At 45.8% G+C, this 21,478-nt stretch overlaps 3 protein-coding genes across 3 annotated transcripts in view; 1 reads left to right on the plus strand and 2 right to left on the minus strand.

Moving 5' to 3' along the window:
• The window catches only part of LOC128251826 (homeobox protein prospero), a 52,565-nt gene that overhangs the window by 7,422 nt on the left and 23,665 nt on the right, over positions 1 to 21,478 (plus strand).
• Positions 4,570 to 6,448, minus strand: LOC128251828 (MAP/microtubule affinity-regulating kinase 3-like). Its single transcript, XM_052979021.1, has one exon. The coding sequence runs from the start codon at positions 6,437 to 6,439 to the stop codon at positions 4,691 to 4,693; it is 1,749 nt and encodes a 582-aa protein (XP_052834981.1). The 5' UTR covers positions 6,440 to 6,448; the 3' UTR covers positions 4,570 to 4,690.
• LOC128251827 (MAP/microtubule affinity-regulating kinase 4-like) lies at positions 6,609 to 11,566 on the minus strand. Its single transcript, XM_052979020.1, has 2 exons — positions 11,357 to 11,566; positions 6,609 to 9,271 (listed from the first exon to the last, which is right to left on the minus strand). The coding sequence occupies exon 2, from the start codon at positions 8,736 to 8,738 to the stop codon at positions 6,615 to 6,617; it is 2,124 nt and encodes a 707-aa protein (XP_052834980.1). The 5' UTR covers positions 8,739 to 9,271; positions 11,357 to 11,566; the 3' UTR covers positions 6,609 to 6,614.

The raw sequence follows: 21,478 nt of genomic DNA on the forward strand, positions 1-21,478 counted from the left end.
ACGAGTATTTGGTATTTAGTATCTAGAGAGGAGAACACAACACTCACACACTCACACACACACACACACACACACACACGAGGAGACACCCATTTGCGATGGACTTATATAAACAAGCAGGCGAATCAAGCCTCAGCCCAACCCCCAAAACTAGACCGGATGCACGAGCACTTGGCGTGAGGCGATCTGAGTCGATCTGGGTGTCTCATATGGCGGAATCATTCAAGCATCCCATCTGGCTGCACTGTGTCTGTGTTCTAGTCGGATCTAGCTTTATTCGGCGCTATCTCGATCGCTCGACTGCACTGCACTGGTCATGCCAAGGTTCAAACTACACTAAAAATATTGGAATGTCCACAAATTGAACTGTTATTAAGGCGCTTTTAAAATACCACTCATTTATTGATTTTTTATTCAATAGTTTTAGTTAAATAAATTGTTATTCAAATAGTTTTTGTAAAACCTCGACTTTATATTTAAATTAATTATAATGTTAATATACTTTTTTTAATGATCTATTAAAAAAAAGAAAAGAAATTAAAAAAAAAGAATGCCAGTACATTTTTATAATTTAATATATAATTTTTAATATATATTTTAATATAATTCCTATGCATTATTTGGGAAAGATCAGTAAATCTGGTTGTTTTATTACTTATATATTACATTTTGTTTTGTTCCATTCTCTATTAACTAGCACTTTTAAATATTAGCTTTATCATATTTGAATTGTATCAAATTGTAATTGGTATATTATTATATTCCGTTATCTTAATTCAATTGTTTCAACCTATTTTCGGTATAATATTTCCACTTCTTTTGTGACAAGTATAATTTTCTTGCTCTTTCAAATATTTAATTTATCTTAATTTAATTAGGTATAACCTTTCCACATTCTTTGTTTCAAATTAATAACAATTTGGCAAGTGTATGCCCAGGCGGAAGCTCAATGGTCCCACTCGCATCGATGGCCGCTTTCCACTTTCCCACGTGCTCCGGTCCACAACAAGTGGTCGAGACACACCCTCTGTCCCAAACTTCCACCCCCATCCCATGACCATTTCCACAGCCATTTCCACTGCCATTTCCACTACCATTTCCCCCCGCCATGCAGCACGCACCAAAGTGGCCGAAAGCAGGGGAGACCCAGCACAAATACGTATTAAAACGTTAATAATATGCGAGGGCCAGGCCAGCAGCTCATGACAGCCTCAGCCGCGAAAGTTGCCGGCTGCGATGAAAAGCCACAGACAGAGCCAGAGCAACAGCAACAGCAACAGCAAGAGCAAAGGCAGCAGGCGAGGTGAAGGCACCTTTACCTGCCTGTCCAACGCAAATCTTTCAAGAGTAGTTCCGCTTTTTTGTTGTGCCCGCAGTCACGGCGACACTTCCGCTGGCGGGCTTTACTTGTTTACTCTGTGTGGAAAGAGAGTTGATGGAGGTGGAGGCATGTGTCACCAAGAACTGCAGTTTCTCCCCATCCACGCACTGATTTCGGCCCTCTGATTATCTTCATATTGTATACAATTAAAACAATGACGGTTTTTAAAGGGTGGCGATGGAGGTGGAGGAGTGGAGGAGTGGAGGCGTGAAATGAGCGGCACAGACCAAGTTAAAGCCTCACTGGGCTAACGATTGCCGACTCCCGATTGCCGACTCCCGACTTTGGGTAATTACTTTCGGGCCGGGCGGAAGTGCTCACCATTTTGTTTGTTGTTTCCTCGACTTTATTTCTTACTGCGTATTGGCCAGTAATAATAATGTCCAAAGTTTCCGAGGGCTGGGTCCAAAGTTTCGTTCTGCCAGTTGAGCAGACTGAATATAAGTTTGGATTGGTATGGTTGGATATTGTTTGGCAAGGGGCCGGGGAAGTGGGTGTAATTCTTTGCGCTTCCATAAGCAGCGAATCGGTATTTTTCTACTATATATATAGTCTCCAGCGGAAGAGGGAGACAGAGAATTGATTTCGCCGCGCTTCGCATTTGTTGACTTGGACTCAGTTCCCTTTGATTTAGTAGGGGAATTGTGCCCCCTAGACCGCCTCAATTGTCTCTTATAAAAAAACATAGATAGAGCTTCATTGGCTGTGTGGTACTGTTCTAAAAATGAGAAAGAAGCACCTCCTCCAGCTAAGGAAAAGTCAGAAAGATGAGAGGTATGTCTGCGACCACAGAAAGTTTGACCAGGCCGACTTCTAATCAATAAATCACTTCAAGGTTTTCTTAATTAAAAGTTATCCCTTGCACCCGACCACAAAAAGACTTGTCGAAACCGTCCCCATCCTTTGGGAACATACTTGTAGACCAAAACTTTTTACACAATCCATGGGAAAAAGGACAAAAAATTGATTAACTGCCGGGCGACCACAAAAAACCAGAGTTCGCACAAGCAAAGTTCCGAACCCTTTCCAATAAGAAAAAGTTTCGACTTGAGCAAGAAAAGTGCAAGCCAAAGAAGACACACCAATAAGGATCGGGGCAGGGGGCTACGAAACTATAGCCCATAAAAACTGAAAACTATTAAGCGCTTAAGTCAGGCGGAAAATGAGACAAAATAGTTGGCAAACTGAGCTCAGACTGAGACCAATGGCAAGGAATATGCGAGCCATTAATTAAGGGTTGCGGCATAAGAAAAAAACAAATCCTTGGAGTGGGTGGGGGGGGGGGCAGCTGCTTCGCCAAAAAGGACATTCGAAATGGCATAGGACTAATTGGCAAGCGCGAACAGAACAATGCCAAAGAAAAAACCAAGCAGAAAAAGATGAAAAGCGTGGAAACTGTTTCTTAAGCGACCGCAAAGGGCGGGCAAAAGGAAAAAATGTGAAAAATCAAAGGAAGCAACGGCCCCACTTGACATTTGAGCAGGTTAAGCCCCTTAGCGCAGGACTCGCTTACAGTTTCTTGCGGCACTTCTTGGGCGGCAAAATATTTACCCAGCGTAAACAATACAAGCCACTTTTGGGGGGTCGAACCTTTTGTCACTACCAAATCTCGGCTGTGCCTGAAAACTTGGCTATTGACATAATTGTGGGTGGCAGTGGCCCAAGACTCAGTACTCTGGGGCTCAGGACCCAAGTCACACTCAAGGCGTTGCAGGCAGACACTTAAAGGCGGTACTATGGACCCCCCCAAGAAATGAAGACGAAAGCGAATCCACCCTCAATTAGATGTCAAGAGCCTTGGCTTTCACTTGGCCAATTTAGCAGCCCAGTCCACTGGATAAATGGGCTTAATTTGCAGTTACAGTTCAGCTTTCATTTACATGCTCGTTACGAGTTGTTGCCGCAAATTAGCCAGGTCCTTTGTTCGGCAAGACATTGCTGATTAGTCCTAGATGGCTTTCTTATTGGCACTTCCGGGCCAAACTTTTGCAGCACACTTTCAGGGCGTTCCAATGGGAGTTAAGGCGAAAGGACGGATGGTGCGGATTGTGTGCGGAGTGGCTATCTTATCGGATCCAGTCCTTGATAAACCCCGACCGACGCCGATCCATCTATCTAATCGAATGGCGCGCGCTTTTAGTTAAATTATTGACTCGACCTGTTTGCACAGGCACTTTTATTTGCTTCAAGTACTATTTCGATTTATCAGCACCATCTATATGCATATATCTCTATCCGTATCTATAAATGCGAGTGCGGTTTACCCTTAAAGCAAACAATCGAAGCTCTGCTCCGTTCTAGTCCCATGCAAATAGACCGCGACTACATTTGTTTGCATTTCGGTTTGGGCCCAATCTTATCAGGCAGCAGGATAGGTGGAAAGGGGCTAATTGCCGGGGTGCTGTCATTGTGGGAGAAATTTTCCAGGAGTGGGCATGCACATTAATGCACTATCCAGGCGTCTAATTTATGTGCGACCTGTTACTTGCTTGCAGTCACCTTCTTCCGCCGGTTAGCGTATTTAACGCTCTGCTTCCGCTCCCAATGGGTCCAATCAGTCGCGAACCACCCCTACACTTATGCCTTATTCCAGCAGGTAACCCACCCCTTCTGCTATCCTTTTCCCAACTCGGTTCCCACCAAACAGATATAGTCGGCGGCCCTTCTGCGGAATTTCCCGTTTATTGGTTTCTTTCCGGATATTGTTATGTTCGGCTGTGAACGCCTTTTCCTTCCGCCGCTCGACGCCTTCGCATTGCCAACCCCCCCCCCCCCCACCCCAAGCACGGCTGTTGTTGCCTCGAAAAGTGCAAAATGATTGCGGTTTCGTGTTCACTCCCAACCCCCCTCCAAATCCCTCGCACCGTTCCATTTAATGTCGGAGCGACACGCAAACTAAAATTGTTGCTGCTGCTGTTTTGTGTGCACCCTTTCAGTGTTCCAGCCAATTGGTTAATGTTACTTGTTCCTTTAGTTTTAAGTGATCGTTCCCACACTTTACAGCTTGTCGGCCATTGAAAGTCGGTAGCGCATTCATTCTAATCACAATTTATTGATATATTTTATTCTAATATATTATAATACGTATTTCGTAATGGGATAAAGCGATCGTCTTATTTATTTCAATGGTTTTTGACAGTCAAGTTTCAAGATCAGTTCAGAACGATCACCTCAGCTCGTAACACATATTAATTAAATCAACATTTATTTGTCATACTAAATTTGAGTCGTTTTCATTTAAAATACCAACTATTAGTTGGTCAATAGTTGGTTCGGCCAATGTCAGCTGTATCACTTGCATTGTTTTCTCTATTTAATGAAGTTCTTGCTCTGTCCAGTGACATCGTACGTCGCCCTTCGACCAAAGCGTTCGGACAATTTGGAGAAGAATCCCGGTTTTTTGACTTCAGCAGATTTCGTTGGGGTCGTTGGGGACTTGAGACCCATAGCAGGAGATGCTGCCTTCTCGTAAAGGATCGAGGGTCTTCCGGTTGTTTGCGGTTGTTTGACGGCAGTATGTGTTCCGGTGTCTTGGATGCGTTGTTGGGAGCTCGCCAGCTTCTGGACTTGGGCCAAACGTCGCTGGGCACTCAGTAGCGTGGGCTTCACTTTCATGAAGGCACTAGCTTCTCTTTTGGGCCGCGCCGTTAGCCGACTCGAAGCTTCGGAACGTCCTTGGGCTGTTGGGTTTGAAGGGATGAACTTGGCCGGCTGACCCGAAGAAGGCATGTACAAGGGCGAGATGAGGGCACTTGTCAAACGGGCAGCTATGAGATTGCTGTCCAGAGGGAGCTTTGCTTGAGCTGTGGTAACTGTGGGAGTAGTAATCCGACTGCTGACTGGGGTAAAGGTCGTAGAAGCCAGTGATGTCATGTTGCGGTCGGAAGAGCGCGGTTTGGGCACGCCCAAGAGCATGTAGGTGCAGTATATGTCGTCGAACTGCTGCCCCTTCAACGACTGCTCCACATCCCGAAGCTGGTGGCCCATGCCTACCAACAAGTCGAGACGGGCGGCATCCTGCAGCTCCATGGGTTTCTCCTCAAACGGCCGTAGTCTGTCGCACTCCTTGTGATCCAGATTAATCCACTTGTCCGACATGACTGCCAACAGGGTGGTACGCTTGGATGGAGTCGAAACCAAGAACTTCTTAATCAGGTTCTCGCAGTCCAGGGAAATGTAGTAGGGCACACGATACTTGCCACGCAGAACGCGAACCCGCAGCTCGTTCAGAGTAGCGCCATCGAAGGGTAAGGTACCACTGACCAGGGCGTACAGCACTACTCCCAGTGACCACGAGTCCACCTCCGGACCGCAGTACTTTCTGCCCTTGAAGAGTTCGGGCGCAGCATAGGGTGGACTTCCGCAGAACGTCTCTAGCTGGGCATTCGGTTCGAAGTGGTTGCTGAAGCCAAAGTCGGCGATCTTTATGTTCATGTCCTGGTCCAGCAGCAGGTTCTCCGCCTTCAGGTCGCGGTGCACGATACGCTTGCTGTGGCAGTACTGGATGGCGGACACCAACTGCCGGAAGAACACCCGGGCATCCGCCTCCTGCAGCCTTCCCTTCTTGACCAGGTGATCGAACAGCTCGCCCCGACTGGCGTACTCCATCACCAGATAGAGCGTCCTTTCCGACTCAATTACGTGGAAGAGGCGCACTATGTTCGGGTGGTTCAGCTGCTTCATGATATCCACCTCTCGATAGAGCCTCTCCATGTTGCCTGTGTTCAGTTGAGTCTTGTCGATCACCTTGATGGCCACCTCCCGACCGGTGGGCACGTGGATCGCCAGCTTGACCTTGGCGAAATTGCCCTTGCCCAGGGTCTTGATGATCTTGTACACCCCATTGCCGTTGCCATTCACGTACGACTGGAACTTGAGATCGGATTTGCTGCGACTGCTGCCAACGTTTCCCACATCCTGGCCAGCTGCGTAAGTGGGCATGGCGGCAGTGGACCTGACTGACTGGTCCGTGGTTTCGGGGGTGATCGTATAACCCGGCTGTTGGGGTTCCGGGTTTTTCTCCCTGTCGGACTTTTTGTATGTGTTTGATGCTGTCATTTCGGGTCGATCTATTTTCTCAAATACCAGCAAAGCGTCAGGCAAACTGAGTTCTTGAATTACTATCCACACACAAGGTCGATCGAATGGACGGGCAGGGACTGCTATATCACTTGCTGTATCACTGTACCTTCAACTTCTTGCTCCTTGATGCCCCAATCCGCCGGACACCTGGCTATTTGGTGAGGTTCTTGCGCTGCTCGGTGACATCCTTCTCGTTCAGGTGGATCACCCGTCTGCCGAAGCGAGCGGTCAGCTTGGAGAAGAATCCCACGCGCGAGGCGGGCTTGGTGTCATCAGCGGACAGGGGTGGCGTCTGGTAGCTGTCCTCCTCGCCGCCAGCACCACCTCCGGACCCACCTCCACCCCGTTTTCCACTCCGTGCCTGGCCGAAGTGAAAGGTGGCCCGCGCCACGTTGTGTCGAGTGAAGGGTTTGTCGGAAGCCCGTTCCACCGCAGCCGCTGCTGGAATCCGTTCCATCAGCCGTCCACCCATGGCCGGCGACTTGGGCACCAAAAGGGGCGTGACCGCCGGCTCCGCCTTCTCGTAGAGCGTCGTGGGTCTTCTCGAGGATCCCTGTGCTGGATTTGGAGTTGCAGCACCGGGGTATTGAAGCCGGGGCGGGGTGCTGGCCAGCTTCTGGGTCTGGGCCAACTGTCGCTGGGCACTCAGCAGGGTCGGCTTCACGTCCATGTTGGCACTGGCCCTCTTGGACTGCGGCGTGTGCGGCAGGCTCGATGGCTCGGGTCGTCCTTGGTTGGTGGCCTTGCGCGCTGGTGTCCTGGCCGGAGTGCGGCGGGTGGGCTTGGCCGGCGGTCCCGAGGGCGGTGTCGAAGTGGGCGTAATGGGCGTAATGGGGACACTAGCCAAACGAGGAGCTACGGGGCGACTGGAAACGGACGCAGAGTGGGTGGGCGGATTCTTGTCCAGAGCGAGCGTCACTTGAGCTATGGTAACAGTGGGCGTGGTGATATTCGTGAGCGGACTGCTGACTGGTGGAGTAGCTATGTCCCCTCCTGACGCCACTGCCTCCGATTTGGCACTGCGGTTCGAGGAGCGGGGCTTGGACACGCCCAGCAGCATGTAGGTGCAGTAGATGTCGTCGAACTGCTGACCCTTCACCGACTGCTCCACATCCCGACGCTTGTGACCCATGCTCACCAGCAAGTCGAAGCGAGGGGCATCCTGCAGCTCCATGGGCTTCTCCCGAAACGGCCGCAGTTTGTCGCCCTCGTCGTGGCCCAAGTTTATCCACTTGTCCGACATGACAGCCGACAAGGAAGTGCGCTTGGCGGGATTCAGGACCAGGAACTTCCTCATCAGGTTCTCGCAGTCCATGGAGATGTAGTAGGGCACACGGTACTTGCCGCGAAGGACGCGTTCACGCAGCTCCTTCAGGGTGCCACCATCGAAGGGGAGAGATCCACTCACCAGGGTGTACAGCACCACTCCCAGCGACCAGGCATCCACCTCTGGTCCGGCGTACTTTCGGCCCATGAAGAGTTCGGGAGCTGCGTACGGTGGACTTCCGCAGAAGGTCTCCAGCTGAGCATTGGGATCGAAGGTGTTGCCGAAACCAAAGTCAGCGATTTTAATGTTCATGTGCTGGTCCAGCAGCAGGTTTTCCGCCTTCAGATCGCGGTGGACCACAAACTTGCTGTGGCAGTACTGGATGGCAGACACCAATTGCCGGAAAATTACCCGGGCATCCCGCTCCCGCATCCTTCCGTTCTTGACCAGGTGATCGAACAGCTCGCCCCGACTGGCGTACTCCATTACCAGGTAGAGCGTCCTTTCCGACTCAATCACTTGGAAGAGGCGCACGATATTGGGGTGGTTCAGCAGCTTCATGATCTTCACCTCGCGGTACAGCTTCTGCCGGGCACTCGTGTTCAGTTGAGTCTTGTCGATCACCTTGATGGCCACCTCCCGTCCGGTGGGCACGTGGATCGCCAGCTTGACCTTGGCGAAGTTGCCCTTGCCCAGAGTCTTGATGATCTTGTACACCCCATTGCCGTTGCCATTCACGTACGACTGGAACTTGAGTTCCGTGCTCCCGCCATCGGCCACATCCTGGCCTGCTGCTGGAGTGGGCGTGGGCGGCAGTGCCGCTGCAATCGCGGAAGTAGGCGTGGCTGGCTGGGCCATGGCTCCGGTAGTGACTATGCCCTTTAGGTGGGGATCCGGGTCATTTTCCTTGTCTGACGTTTTGTATACGCTTGCTGCTGTCATAGCTGTTTTATCACTCTCCTTAGCCAAACTGAAGTCGAGGATTCCTAAGCTGTTGTCCACCGACATTGTAATACTGGGAATTTAGAACCTTTGAGTCAGATCCGGAATCTGAGTGGCCTGGCGAGAGTGGCTCCTGTCCAGGTTCCCCAAGTGTGCCGAGCACGCGTCGTTCGTTGGAAATTATCGCCTCCCGTCAAGGTGTAATTGCTGGGTTTTCGTCAGTCATCAGTCATCGGGGCCGTTGTTTGCACATCTGCTCTATTTCGTCACCCTCTCGAGCCGACAGCCCGAGCTTTAAGATAAGAACGCGTGTTTGCAACCCTCAGCCACCCCGATTTCCATGCATGGCTGATAAGCGGCTCGTCCTGCTCCTTGCGGCAGGATCACTTTGTCTCGACGCCCGACCGCACGAGCATGGGCATGAGTCGGTACTTCTTTCAGGAGGCGCTATCACCAACCCCCTGGTTCATATGGCACGAGCCTTTTGTGATCCTCCGATGCGATCGTGTGCCCCTGTTGTTCTTGTTTGCGACTGGCGAGGATACGACCCAGCTGGTGGTATTCGGTTTCCTTCGTCGGGGAGGAGTAGCAGCTGCCTTCTGTTGGATAGAAATCAGAATGATATTATGAGATGTTGTTATTGGAATAGGGAACTCAATGGTGGGGTCATAATGGAAACTATACTTTCGTCAAGTCAATTCGATTAGGAAAAAAGGCATATGGTTAAACATTTATAACTCTTATTAATCATTTATATTGAATATTATGATTTATTGTTTGATCCTAAATAAAAACACCATCTGCAAATTAGTATAAAAGTATATGTTAAAGATTTATCCTTCGTGACAATATTTTGTAATACATATATATTATTTAATTAATTTATTAATTCAATTTTTGTTAAGAAATCAAAGCAATTTACTTACTAAAGAATAGTGTTTATAAAAGCAATCTTGCAAACCACTGATATTTTAGATATTTTAATTTACATAAATAAATGTCCGGAAATTTATGACATTTTCACAGTTAATTAATTGATCCATACACATATGTTTGAATTATTTTAATTACTTTACTATAACAACGAGTCTGCGCATTAAAAATCTTTACATTTAATTATTAATTTAAATATTTAACAACATTTTTCGTTTATCATCTACAATCTTTTTCCAAATCTTATATAATTCCGCATTAAAAAAATTATTCATAAGTAAGAAAGTATCTAGTGGTGCTATCATTAACTATTTTGTGCATTCTCTGTGTTCCACAAACGATCGAATAACGATTAATCATGTTTATTTTCGAAGACCTTGAACCACTGTGCAATAAGTAATTTACTCTCTCCCCTAACAATGGATTTTCAATCGACCCGAAAAAAAACTAATCTTTCCCTTTGTGATACAGCATTTTCTTCAGTGCTCGGTTCTTTCTATTTTTTGCATGTCCTGGCGATCTCTACCTATACACACACACTCTGTTACCTATGAGGGAACCACCCTAATGGGTTTTACCTACCTATGGATGTATTGTAGAAACGAAAAACATTACAAAGGAACGGGTCCTTAATCTGCCTTTTCTTTTCCCTTGCTCGTTCGCTTGCATTTCTCTCTTTGGCTTTGGGCTTGTGTGACGATTTCAGGTTTTCTCTGCCTGCTCCTTTTTGAGTGTGTGTGTGTGTGTGTGAGTGCCTGCGCGTCCTTGATCCTGCTGACTTGTTTTGCCTGCAACCTTTAATCGTCATCCCTGCAATGCCTTTTGTCTGGACTCCTTTTGCTCTAGCTCTTCGCTTCCTTTTTCTGCTCCTTTGCTTGCCTGAGTGTACATATGTATGTATGCACGCACGTATGTGTGTCCCTTTTTCTCTCTGTGTTTTTGAGTTTTTGTGAAATATTTGAATTGCAGCTGCCACTTTCGGGTCTTTGTGTTTATTATTTTTGCCTGCTCTTCTTATTTTGTTTCCCCTCTATCTTCTTCTTTCCTCTTTTTCGCAATAACAACAACCGAGATGTGGAAATTTACCATAACAACAACAAGTATTTGGCTTGGCTTGGTTTTAATTCTGGGAACTTGTGATCTGTGATCTCTTGCTGGGTTTCTTAATCGCTCCCCTTTTGCCACCAAGTTCAATGCACCCCACCTAGGGTTACCCCACCACTTTTCACCGCCACCCCCTCTCGAATTTCCCAAGATACAAACACATGTGCGGGTCTGCCATCTCGTTTTCCCCCTTTGTTTTTCTCACTGCCCATGGGATCTTCAGCTTGTTTTTTCCGAATGCCTCTCCTTCTGGTTCTTCTATTTTGATTCTGGTTCTCTCAGGCCGTTTTCTTTTTGTCTTGTTTTTTTTTTTTTTTTGTCTTCACCCGTTGTTTATCCGTCTTGCCCACTGAGTCATCGCCTTGGCGACTTTTGGGGAACTTCAGGCGCCCCATGTCTGCCACTCTTTCATTCTTTAACACACTTACCGCACAAAGCGATGATATACATACAGTTGATCCATTAGCTGACCTTAATAAAACGCCTCTTTTATTGAGAAAACAAAGAACGCCCCCCTTGAAGACACATACACAAGATAAGGCATTGGTCCCCATGGAACTGATCTGGCTTATCGAACCATGGATTTGGTTACGAGCAGAAAGTGGAGTCCACGACCGCGTGCTTGGTTAATTACACACTTTACTTACGCATCGATGCCCCCTGGCGGCAATCAAAATCGAATTAGCGTTAATCCCAGTCCAGTTCGCAGATGTGTCCGCAGCCGTTGAGCCAGAGCTAACTTTTAGATACAAGGCGTTGCATATTTGAGATTCGAGTAGCTTATACAAATTGTATCTAGCATTTGTTTGAGTCCATACAATTTGCCAGTAAAAACGACCAACTACAACCGACGCGAACGCTGAAATAATCTTTAAAACGAAAAACGTCTGAAAATAAGCCTTAGATCAGGTTTTACAATGGCTCCTCTCTTAGCATAAAGAAATCGTCGTTTTCCTAAGAGAGAATGAGAGAGAGAGAGCGTACTGAACGCAATGCGAAAGACAGGTCTTGAACGTCTGAGACGGGCTGCTTTGCTCTCAGCAGAGAGCCTAAGAGAGCGGAGAGCGTCTTCTTACGCTCACTGCTCTTCCTTCATTACCTGCTCTTCCTTTGCTCACTTCGCTACTTCGCCCGTTTCCCACTCATTCGCTGGGGGCTACTTTGAAGGTCGTTTCGTTTCCTTGAGCGTTTTCTTGAGCCGTGACGTCACGGCTGCGAAGGGGAGGCACTTCGTCTTCTTCGTTCTTCGGGTTCCCAGTGTTCGTGCTCACTGCTCGGCTCGTCTTTGCGGCGAATTTGGCATTGTAGTGGTCTTCGGCCAAGTTTTGTTATTGGTGTGGGTTTTCTTACAGTGGTTGTTTTCTTACTTTTGAGACTTCCCATTCGCCTGTGTCGTCATCGGTGTGGGTGTGTATATGGGTGTGGGTGTGGGAGTAGCCGAATGGTCATGTCTGTCTGAGCCGTTCCAGTGGTATTGGTGCACCAATAAGAATCGGCCAGTGGTTCCACTTCTTGAACAGCAACAACCCCATCCCAGATCCGCACCCGCACCCCCGGCCGCCCCATCAACCGCTTTGTTTGGCAGGGAAATGATTAAAAAGTCACCACAACAAATAATAATAATAAAATGCATTTCTTTTGGCCCGCAAATATTTCTTTCATTTGGCCATCGCTTTGGCCGGCTGAAAGGAAAAATTATAATGACAAAGTAGGCGACAAGAAGGGGTTGGAGTGGGTGGGGCCGCTTGCAGACGTAGACGATGATTATAATAACAGTTTTCGTTTTCTGTGATTTCGCCTCGATTCCCGATTCGAGGACCCCTCCTTGAAGGCAGGGCCTTAATTAAAAAGCTTTTGGCCATTCATTTGGAAAAACATTTCCCAGTCTAATTTCATTCCTTTTGAAGCCAAGGAAAAATTAATTTTAGAAAAAACTGTATTTTAGGTAAGACAACATTCGATGACTTTCTTACATTTTATAGTTTACATATGAGTAATTGAAATTTACGATAGAACAACTAACTTTCTTAATGGAACAGTTTTTTATACTGTTCTTTTAATACTTCAATTTTTGAGCTTGACTTTGAGGCTCGGAATTGAAAGTGGTGGGTGTTTTTGGTAGAGCAATTTGCATTTCGACGAACCAAAGAAGCCAAGACAAGTAGGCCAAAGTGACATGTTAATGAGCGGCTAAGCGGGTAATTCAGAATGCAGTCGATAAGGCGGCTGGCTCTGGCAAAAGTATCTGCCAGATACACGTGGCACGCACACCAGCTGATGCCCCAAAAACCGGAGAACCGCATTATGAATCAAACCGACAAATCACAGTTGGCCACCAGCGGACACGCGCCACCTGATCGGGATGCCATATGTACGGGGGTGGGGTGGGGTGGGGTGGAGAGTTCGAGCTCTTTCTTCGGCAATATTTGATCGTGCTGAATGCGGAAAAAACAGATTGCAACTGCAGCTGACTTTGCCGGGGACAAAGGAGCCTCCGGCAAACAAAGCAGCCACAGGATATGCGATACAGCCACTTTTGCACATTGCCCCGATGAGTTATGGACTCCAGTTCAGATCCATGGCCTTTGGATGGCAGCATCTTGACAGACAAAATGCGGGTGCATATCGATTTCGACTTCTTGGGCCGTGATCTGCATTTTTGCGTCCTTCTTGCCGCATCGCGAAAGGTGCAAAATGAAGGACGAACGTGCCGCAAAATGTGTGCGGCGACTTAGGGCTTTAATTGGGTTTACGTTTCACCGTCGATATTCAATAACAGCTGGCTGGCTCTCGGCTAAATACACAAATTAACCCGTTCAAACAATGCCTTCTTGGAAAGTGTCAAATTCGGCCTCCGATCAAGGACCAAACAATGGCCAGCCAAATGAGGGAAATGGAATCCATATATATATCTATATATATATATATGTACATTTATATATGCGAGACAATAAAAGAATAATCACAATTTTCAGCTGTCAAAGGAGGGGGGAAAAATCTCCGATTTTCATCAAGAAAACGGCTGATTTTCTCACAGTTTTCCCGGGGCATTTTCGTCAATCATTTGTCGGCCACTTCAGCCCTTTGGTCGCGGCAAATCCTTAGCACTTAGTTTGCATCGCATCAACCATTCATTCATCCCCATGCCCTCCGCCTCACTACCTGCCATTGTCAAAGAGTTTTCCTTTCGATTTGGTCTCCTCGCTTTTTTGTTATATTTTTGCATAGTTTTCGGCTTTGTTCCTTCCCGGGAACCGAAAACGCGCAGAACACTGCTTAGGGATAAACAATATTAGCTGACTGAAGGATTTGCATTCCGCACTCCATTGTTGCGACCTCGGCCCAAAGAATAGTCAATATTATTTTGCCCATGCGGCAGTTTGCCCATCGTCTCCTCCAAATGCGACACTTCTGCCCACATACCACATACAGCATACGGAATAGATAATGATGGAACTAATCCTTTGCCTCTTACCAGCATCGCGATGGCTTGGCTTGGTTGGGCTTGGATTGGCCTAATTGAAAAGCGGCGGCAACGAGAGGACAGGCTCAGAAAAATGCATTTCGGCGTCGCAATTCAGAAATCTGAAATCTGCATAATGCAAGTGCATCATCTCATCTGTGCCCTGTGCAGATGCACACAGAGAAATACTTTTTAAGAAATACCTTTTGAAAAGTAAATAGAAGTATTATGACACACTTGGGATTGAACTATTGTATTATTCTGAGAGGCAAAACTAATGCTATATTCTAGCAATTTCTTTATTAACATATTTCAATAACAAATGTTTACTTTAAACTCATTTGCTTTTCAATACAATTTATCAGTAAAATATAAAGTGTTTAACCCTTCTAAAAAAAAGGTTACATTTCTGAATAAATTTTTGTAATATTTTTATATATAAACTTATTTATTTGCTGAATTTTATTTTGTTAGTGACAAATATTTTGATATAGTTTTCCGCCTAGTTTTTGGCCAAGTGCACATGTAGCTGATGCAGATGTAGGTGGCGCCTGGGGGGCTGCTTATTAGCGAAGATTGTCAGTCAGCCGCCTAACAACAACGGCAGCAACAACAGAAATTGATTACCAAATGTGCACGGCTTTCGAGTGGTTTTAGGCCAGGACAAAGGGAAAGGCGGGGGGCTGGCTAATAAGCACAAAAATCCACATAGAGCAGCAATTCCTTTTAATTGAAAATCTCTCTCTCGCGCTTCCCATTTCCCAATTTCCCTCCTTTTTTTTTTGTTTTTGTTGTTTCCATTTTCACAATTTCTTTGCGGCTGCAGTGCGTTTAGTTGATGTAGAGGGGGTGGGGGCGGGCAAGGGGCGTGGCTGCAGCTCCAAATGCATTCGATATTGCATTTTTTTTTCTCCGGCCACATGCAAGGATAATAAGGACTTTAGCCGGCTTGGCACATTTTTTTTGTTTTTCAGTTGTTTATATTTTGTGTGTGTGTGTGTTTTTTTTTTTTCTGTGACTGATTGACTTGCGAAGCGTCCGCTTAACCATCGCTGCTGCTCCACATAGCTCACACCAGCGGGCGGAATGGTGTGTTTTCCGGCTTGCTGGCAAAGTTGATTGCAGCAAGGACTTGCGTCTACATTGCGGCCCGAAAAATTGCATTGGATGCATTTGCTGGGCAAACAAACTGCCGAAACAAGAGTCATGAAAAAAGTTGAAAGCCCCCAAACTCTGGCTTCTCCTGCTCCGCGTAAGACTCGCTGCATGTGCAATGCATATTAGCCGAGTTGTGTCCTGAGTTCTGAGTTCTGAGTTCTGAGTCCTGCTGAATCCTGCTGAATCCTGCCGAATCCCAAATTCTGAATCCTGTGCCATCCTCGGCCTGTGCATTGTTCTTTTGGTCGAGCGCCTTTGCCCCTGCCCACGGAGTTGTGTTTTTTTTCTGCGACTGCCTTTTGTTTGATTTGCGAAATTGCAATATGCTGGCTGTCTGGCCCAACTCGTCTCGTCCTGGTCCTTCGGAGACCCCTCTCCCCTCTCCCCTTCCGCCCTCACCCAACGCCCCATCCACACACGCAGGATAACTGCAGTTAGACTGCAGTGGAAGTGCAATCGGTTTATTCCAGGACATTCCTATTTTGGGGTTAATTTGTAAAAGCTTTGCCTTGGCTAATTCCCATCTTTAAACGACAGTGCATTCCTTTTTATTTTTAATTTGAATCGTTTTGAAAATTTTCTTTTGGCAATTGGCTTATATATTTTCCTTTTTGTTCTTTATTTGTCTGGGCTGGCAAATTATTTATTTCTTTTTGCTTTTTTGTTTTGTTTTGTTTTGTTTTATTTAAAACAAATTTTGAAACATATTATTTGTATTTTATCAACTATTTTTAAGACTTTTGCTTTTATTGAAATAATTTAAGTTGTTAAAAAAGTTTCTTTCCTTAAAGTTATGGAATAAATATAGACAAAAATATTTTTATTTATTTTGCCATTTTTTTTTAATAACATTTTTATTTAATATCTTTTCCAGACATTTTATTTGAAACAACTGCCTGCATTGCAATTGATTTTTTCAAATACATTTTATCCTTATGGGCCTGGCCGAAAATTCACTTGTTCAAGTGACAGATTATCCCCATAAATATTTTAATTTGATTCATTTGCAACCACTCGTAGTTCAACCCCCCAAAAGCGATGCAGCCCCGCCCCTGATCAGGTTGATGTCCGGTCCCCGTTTCCAGCGAAACCTTTTAATTCGAGTGCGTTTTTCATCATCAACCAGGACCCTCCCAATCCACTCCACTCCACTCCAGTGCCCATGCCCATTCCTCGAATTCAGATTTCCGTTTAGGTCGTGGCGCACTGAAAGTCTTGAGGCTACGCCGGAGACCCTTCAACCGACTGCGCCAAAATGCACTGGACGCTGGTCACGACGCGGAGCAGAAATCAAACAATCAAACAAAATGAAATCGCCGGTCAGACCCCCATTCGTCTCTGCTACTTTTCTCCCTTTTTCTTTATTTTTTATTTTTCAATTTTTGTTTTTTTTTTTTTTTTGTTTTTGTTTGCCACTGCTGCTGCTCGCGAGTTTTTGTTGGCTTTGTTCTGCTGCTGCTTTTGTGCACACGCCCCCTCAAAGTCCAGTTTTGCAGTCATCAAGTTTTGGCCTCCCCCTCCGGGCTGGAGCACCCATCCCCCATTCCCCTCCACTGGCTGGCTTCCGACTGCCCATGCTTCTTTGGCATGTCTTCGCATCCGTTGCATCCGTCCATCTTGCCCGGCTCCACTCTCTAGTCCAGTCCACTCCACTCCGCACCCGCATCCGCTGCAGTGGCTGGCAGACGGCGAAGGAGCCACCCTTCGAGGACTGCCACCAAACCCACCAGCACCGAAAAACTCCAACTGCCAGCCCCACTCTATATATTTTATTTTTAATTAATTAATGCGAATGCAAAGTACAATTTCTACAAGGAAAACTTGTTTTGCAACTCTCGCTGGCAACCCTTTTGGGCGCAGGCTCCACCCAGCCACCCAACCACCCTTAGCCACCCATCGTTACCCATTGCCACCCAATGCCACCCACTGGCAGCCAACATCTCATGCCACCTGGCTGTGGCGCCTCAAAATATGCAGCGAAACAGCATAGCCGCCGTGTGGCAGGCAGTGAAGAAATGCAGTTAATTTACTCAGAAGTAGCAGGGAAATGCAGTGGGGAAAAGCGGCTTCAAGTGGGCGGCGTTGGGTTGAAGAAAATCGCTGCTGCAGAAAGTTGCTGCTGCAGTTTCTTTTGTTTTTGTGTGCACGCCGTAATGTGTATGCAACATAATTTTTGCGCTCTTAGCTGCCGCTGGATGGATTTTTGTTAGTACTCACGGGAAAATTCTGGGGAAATGTGCAAGGAAAAGCGAGGAAATGCGAGGAAAAGTGAGGAGTTGCCAGGCTGGATATGCAGTCACCTCCTTTCAGGCATAACTGCGATGTGTGCGCTTGTGTGCGTGTGTATCTGTGTGAGTGTGTGAGTGTGTATTTCTGAGGTAGTTGCCGCAGTTGAAAAACTTTGCTTGGCAAGGTGAGTGGGGTTGGAAAACCCTTACAGCTCTCATTCACTAGGCCTCCTCAGTATTTTTACATTTTTTTCTTCCATTTTTTTTTTTTTTTTTTTTTTTTGGGCGCTGGAAAATGTTGCAAAAGTTATTTCTTCACCGGTTTGCCATGGCTCTTAATGAAATATCCGCATGGGTGCGAGTGGGTGCAGTTGGCAGCAAAGTGGTCTCCACGGGTTACTTAATAGGCAACAGCCCGCTCACATGGCCGGGCAATAGACTGCATTCGTTTTTGCACGGTAAAAAAATAAAATGAATTTCACACAAAGGAGTGCCCCAAAATTCCACATACATTTATAAACATTTCTGTGACTTTTTTAAGCAGCGAATTCTTAAGCAAAAAGTGGTTCACATCCTTTTGCCATTGAATGTTATATCTCTATGCAAACGAAATCAATTTAAATCGATTATGACAGCCCAATCAATATATATGGTATTTTTTTCGGTGTGAGCTTTAAGGTCGTATCAACTGGGCGAATCGAGCTGAAAGAATCCGACAGTTTGGGCGACAGTTCAGCGACACGCTCAAAGGCCTCAAAAGGAGTGCGGGCACGTCTTTCAATCTCTGACTTTTCCATACCCACCGCCCCATGCAAATAGACAGCCCTCCACCTTGAGCAAAGTAGGATAAAAAGAAAATGCAGCAAAAACGCAGCTGCAGGGCCAAAAAACAAAAAAAAAAAAAGCAAAGGGGGGAAATCGCAGAGGACCGTTGCCGCTGCAGACACATTTTAATGATGCATGCAACAGTAAACTGCAATCAGATATGCGCACATCGTTAGTCTTCAGCATCAGCCGCCGTTTGTTGATTATCTTAGAATGGAGAGCACGGCAAGAAAGATAACCCATACGCCCCGTTGGCCGCACAACCATGCACTCTCCCCCTTGCATGGAAATTTATTTGCCGAGCAAATAAACTGCAGCCTCTCGTGTGCAAGAAGTCTGAAGCTGGCCCACAATTCTTGGTCCCACTTCATCCCTAAGGAAAGTACAGAGCACAGAGGTGGAGATGGAGGGATTGAGCGGGAGCCTCAGAGGAAACCCCTAACGGAGGCACTTTTTTATGCAACTTCTTCAGCTCGAGTGGTTTCCCAAGTTGACGTTTCAAATGTCAATTGTGTGCTTAACTGCATTCTTTTGACGTCTCCGTCGTCGTCGTCGTCGTCGTCGTCGTCATCGTTGGCTTTCCTTATTTGCCCCCGTGTGTGTGTGTGTGTGTGTGTGTGTGTGGTGTGTGTTTGTTCCTCGGAGTAGGGCAACCCGTCTCAAATCCAGACTCATTCCCATTCCCATTGGCACGTCTTTGTCTAATTTTGGTTTCTTTTTGTTGCAAATTGCGGCCTAAGCGGGCATCAGGGAGGGATCGGAAAGGGGCGGAAAGGTGAGCGGAGGGCAGGCGGTCGTGGCTGGAGATCGCTTTCGCAGCTAGTTGGCAGTTGGCAGCTGGCAGGCACTTGATCGAATAATTTGTACTCCATTTTGCAATTTACATCCCATAAAAATTAGACTGTTATTTAAGATTTTATTTGATTGATTTTATTTTAAAACATTTTGTGTGATTCTGAAACAATTTATATTTCCAATATTTACTTTTATTTAATTTATTTAACATTACAAAATCAAGTAACTTTTTTATATTTCTAAAATATACATAATTTATAGGCTGAATTTTTAAAAATGAAAATGAGGAAGTTTAGACTCATATATATTTTATATGATTTTTTTTTATTTATATATACAAAACATAAGTTTATTTGTAGATTATATATATTTTATAAATGTTTTTAGAAGTACTTACATAACCAAAACTTGTTGTAATAATGTTGCTTTGTTAAACTTTTTTATTAGCCACTATTACAGTCAGCTAAAATAATTAAGCAAACTTAGACAACTTTTTTCGGTGCTCGAAGGTCTTATATGCCCCACTGGTGGCACTTGGCACAGGGCAGTCGTAATTTCTTTTCTTTGGCTTTCACTTTGTTTGAGCAACGTTGCAGCGACTTTTGCCAAGTCGCTGGGAAAATATGCCGCATTCACACACACGCAGGCCCGCTCGCACACACTCTCAGAAGAACAGTGGCCCAGAGTCAGCGAGTCAGACTGCAATCTTGCCTTCAATTAAGCTTTGACAAGTGCATTGCACACAGGAGCTAGGGGGGGAGTAGTCGGGAGTCAGGAATCAGGAACAGGACGAAGGACGAGCATTGGGTAGGAGACTGAGACAAGCAGAAGGAGCTGCCTTCCACAAAGCACATAAATATGAATGAAGGCAGGACGATGTACTCCTTGCCATGAACTGGCCAAAAAAAAAAAGGAAAAGAAAGATGGACTGAAACCGGCCCAAAGAGCCCGGAGTGAAGAACTGGTGAGCTGGTGAGCTGGTGAGCTGGAGAACTGGAGAAGGAAACGCAAATAAATGAATTGCACTTTTCCTTTGCTGGAATTTTCTTCTTCTGGCGCCCCGTTTCAATGGGCCGCGCCTCAATGGCAGTGGAAAAACTTTGCATATTGTGTTTATTCTATGCCCGCGGAGATAAAGAGCTCGAAGCCAGGTGGAAGTCGCAAGCGGAGGAGGAGGCAGCCCTTAATTAAGCGGGTCCAAGTCGCAGTCCGTTGGCATTATGCCTAGATAATGGCAAGGCCGAGCTGAAAAGGGGCCATTGGGGGTGGAAGGAGAGCGAGAAGACTCGCTAGCAGATATGAAATGCAAATTATGCGGCGAATTGTGTGCTCATTAATTAAAATTGAACCAAACGGAGGCTAGAACTGAGCCTGAGAAAGCTCAGCCGTCAAAGCGCCAGCAGCATCATTAGAGCCTGGCCAGCTTAACCAGCTGAATCCTCAATTCCCAATCCACAATCCCCGATCCCCAATCCTTAATCCTTAATCCTCCTGGCCAGAGTTCTCTCACTGTCCACGCCACTGCACTTTGAGGTGAACACTCAAAAGTTTTTGAGCCACGAACGAGGGGGCAGATTTTCCAAGGGGGGGGGTGGGCTAGCTAGCAAAATATTATACATATATTACATCTGGCCGGGGGTCTGAGTCGAAATGCAAATCTTGCAGATTTTTAATTTCTTTTCAACGAAAATTTTATTTTCTGTTTGCACTTCTTGTTGTTCGCCCAGGACGTCGGCAGGACCAACCCTTTTTTATTTGCCATCCTGCCAAGGATGCCGATGGCTCACCCCGCGATGCGTTGCTGCTTTTAAGCTTTATTATTATGTATTATAGATTCATATTATGCACTTTTTAATTTTTTTGTCTGCCATCTCGGGGCTTGAGACTCTCCAGACCGACAGCCCAAAATGAAATGCGTTTTGCCTTGCCGGTAAAATAGAAGGGGAATGCCTACCATTTTGTCGAATCGAAAATACTCTTTTCGCTTTCGCTTTAATTTAAAATTGACAAAATTATAAGATTGCCTTTAAAACTAAATATATTATAATATAAACCAAATGGCTTTTATGTGATTATTGTTTTAAAACAAAGTTAAACAAATGTTCAAAGATATTATATTTACAAACAAATTTTAATTAATTGGTTGAGCATTTATAGTTAATACGAAAATGGTACCTAATAATTTAAACGTATTTATTTTTAGTTGATATTTTAGCTTTGAAAGCATATACGAAAATTGTATCAATTAATTTAAATGTATAATTTTTAAACAAATAATTTTTTCTTTATTGAATTTGTTA

This window comes from Drosophila gunungcola, chromosome 3R (genome assembly GCF_025200985.1).
Source record: "Drosophila gunungcola strain Sukarami chromosome 3R, Dgunungcola_SK_2, whole genome shotgun sequence".
Taxonomy (NCBI): Eukaryota; Metazoa; Arthropoda; class Insecta; order Diptera; family Drosophilidae; genus Drosophila; species Drosophila gunungcola.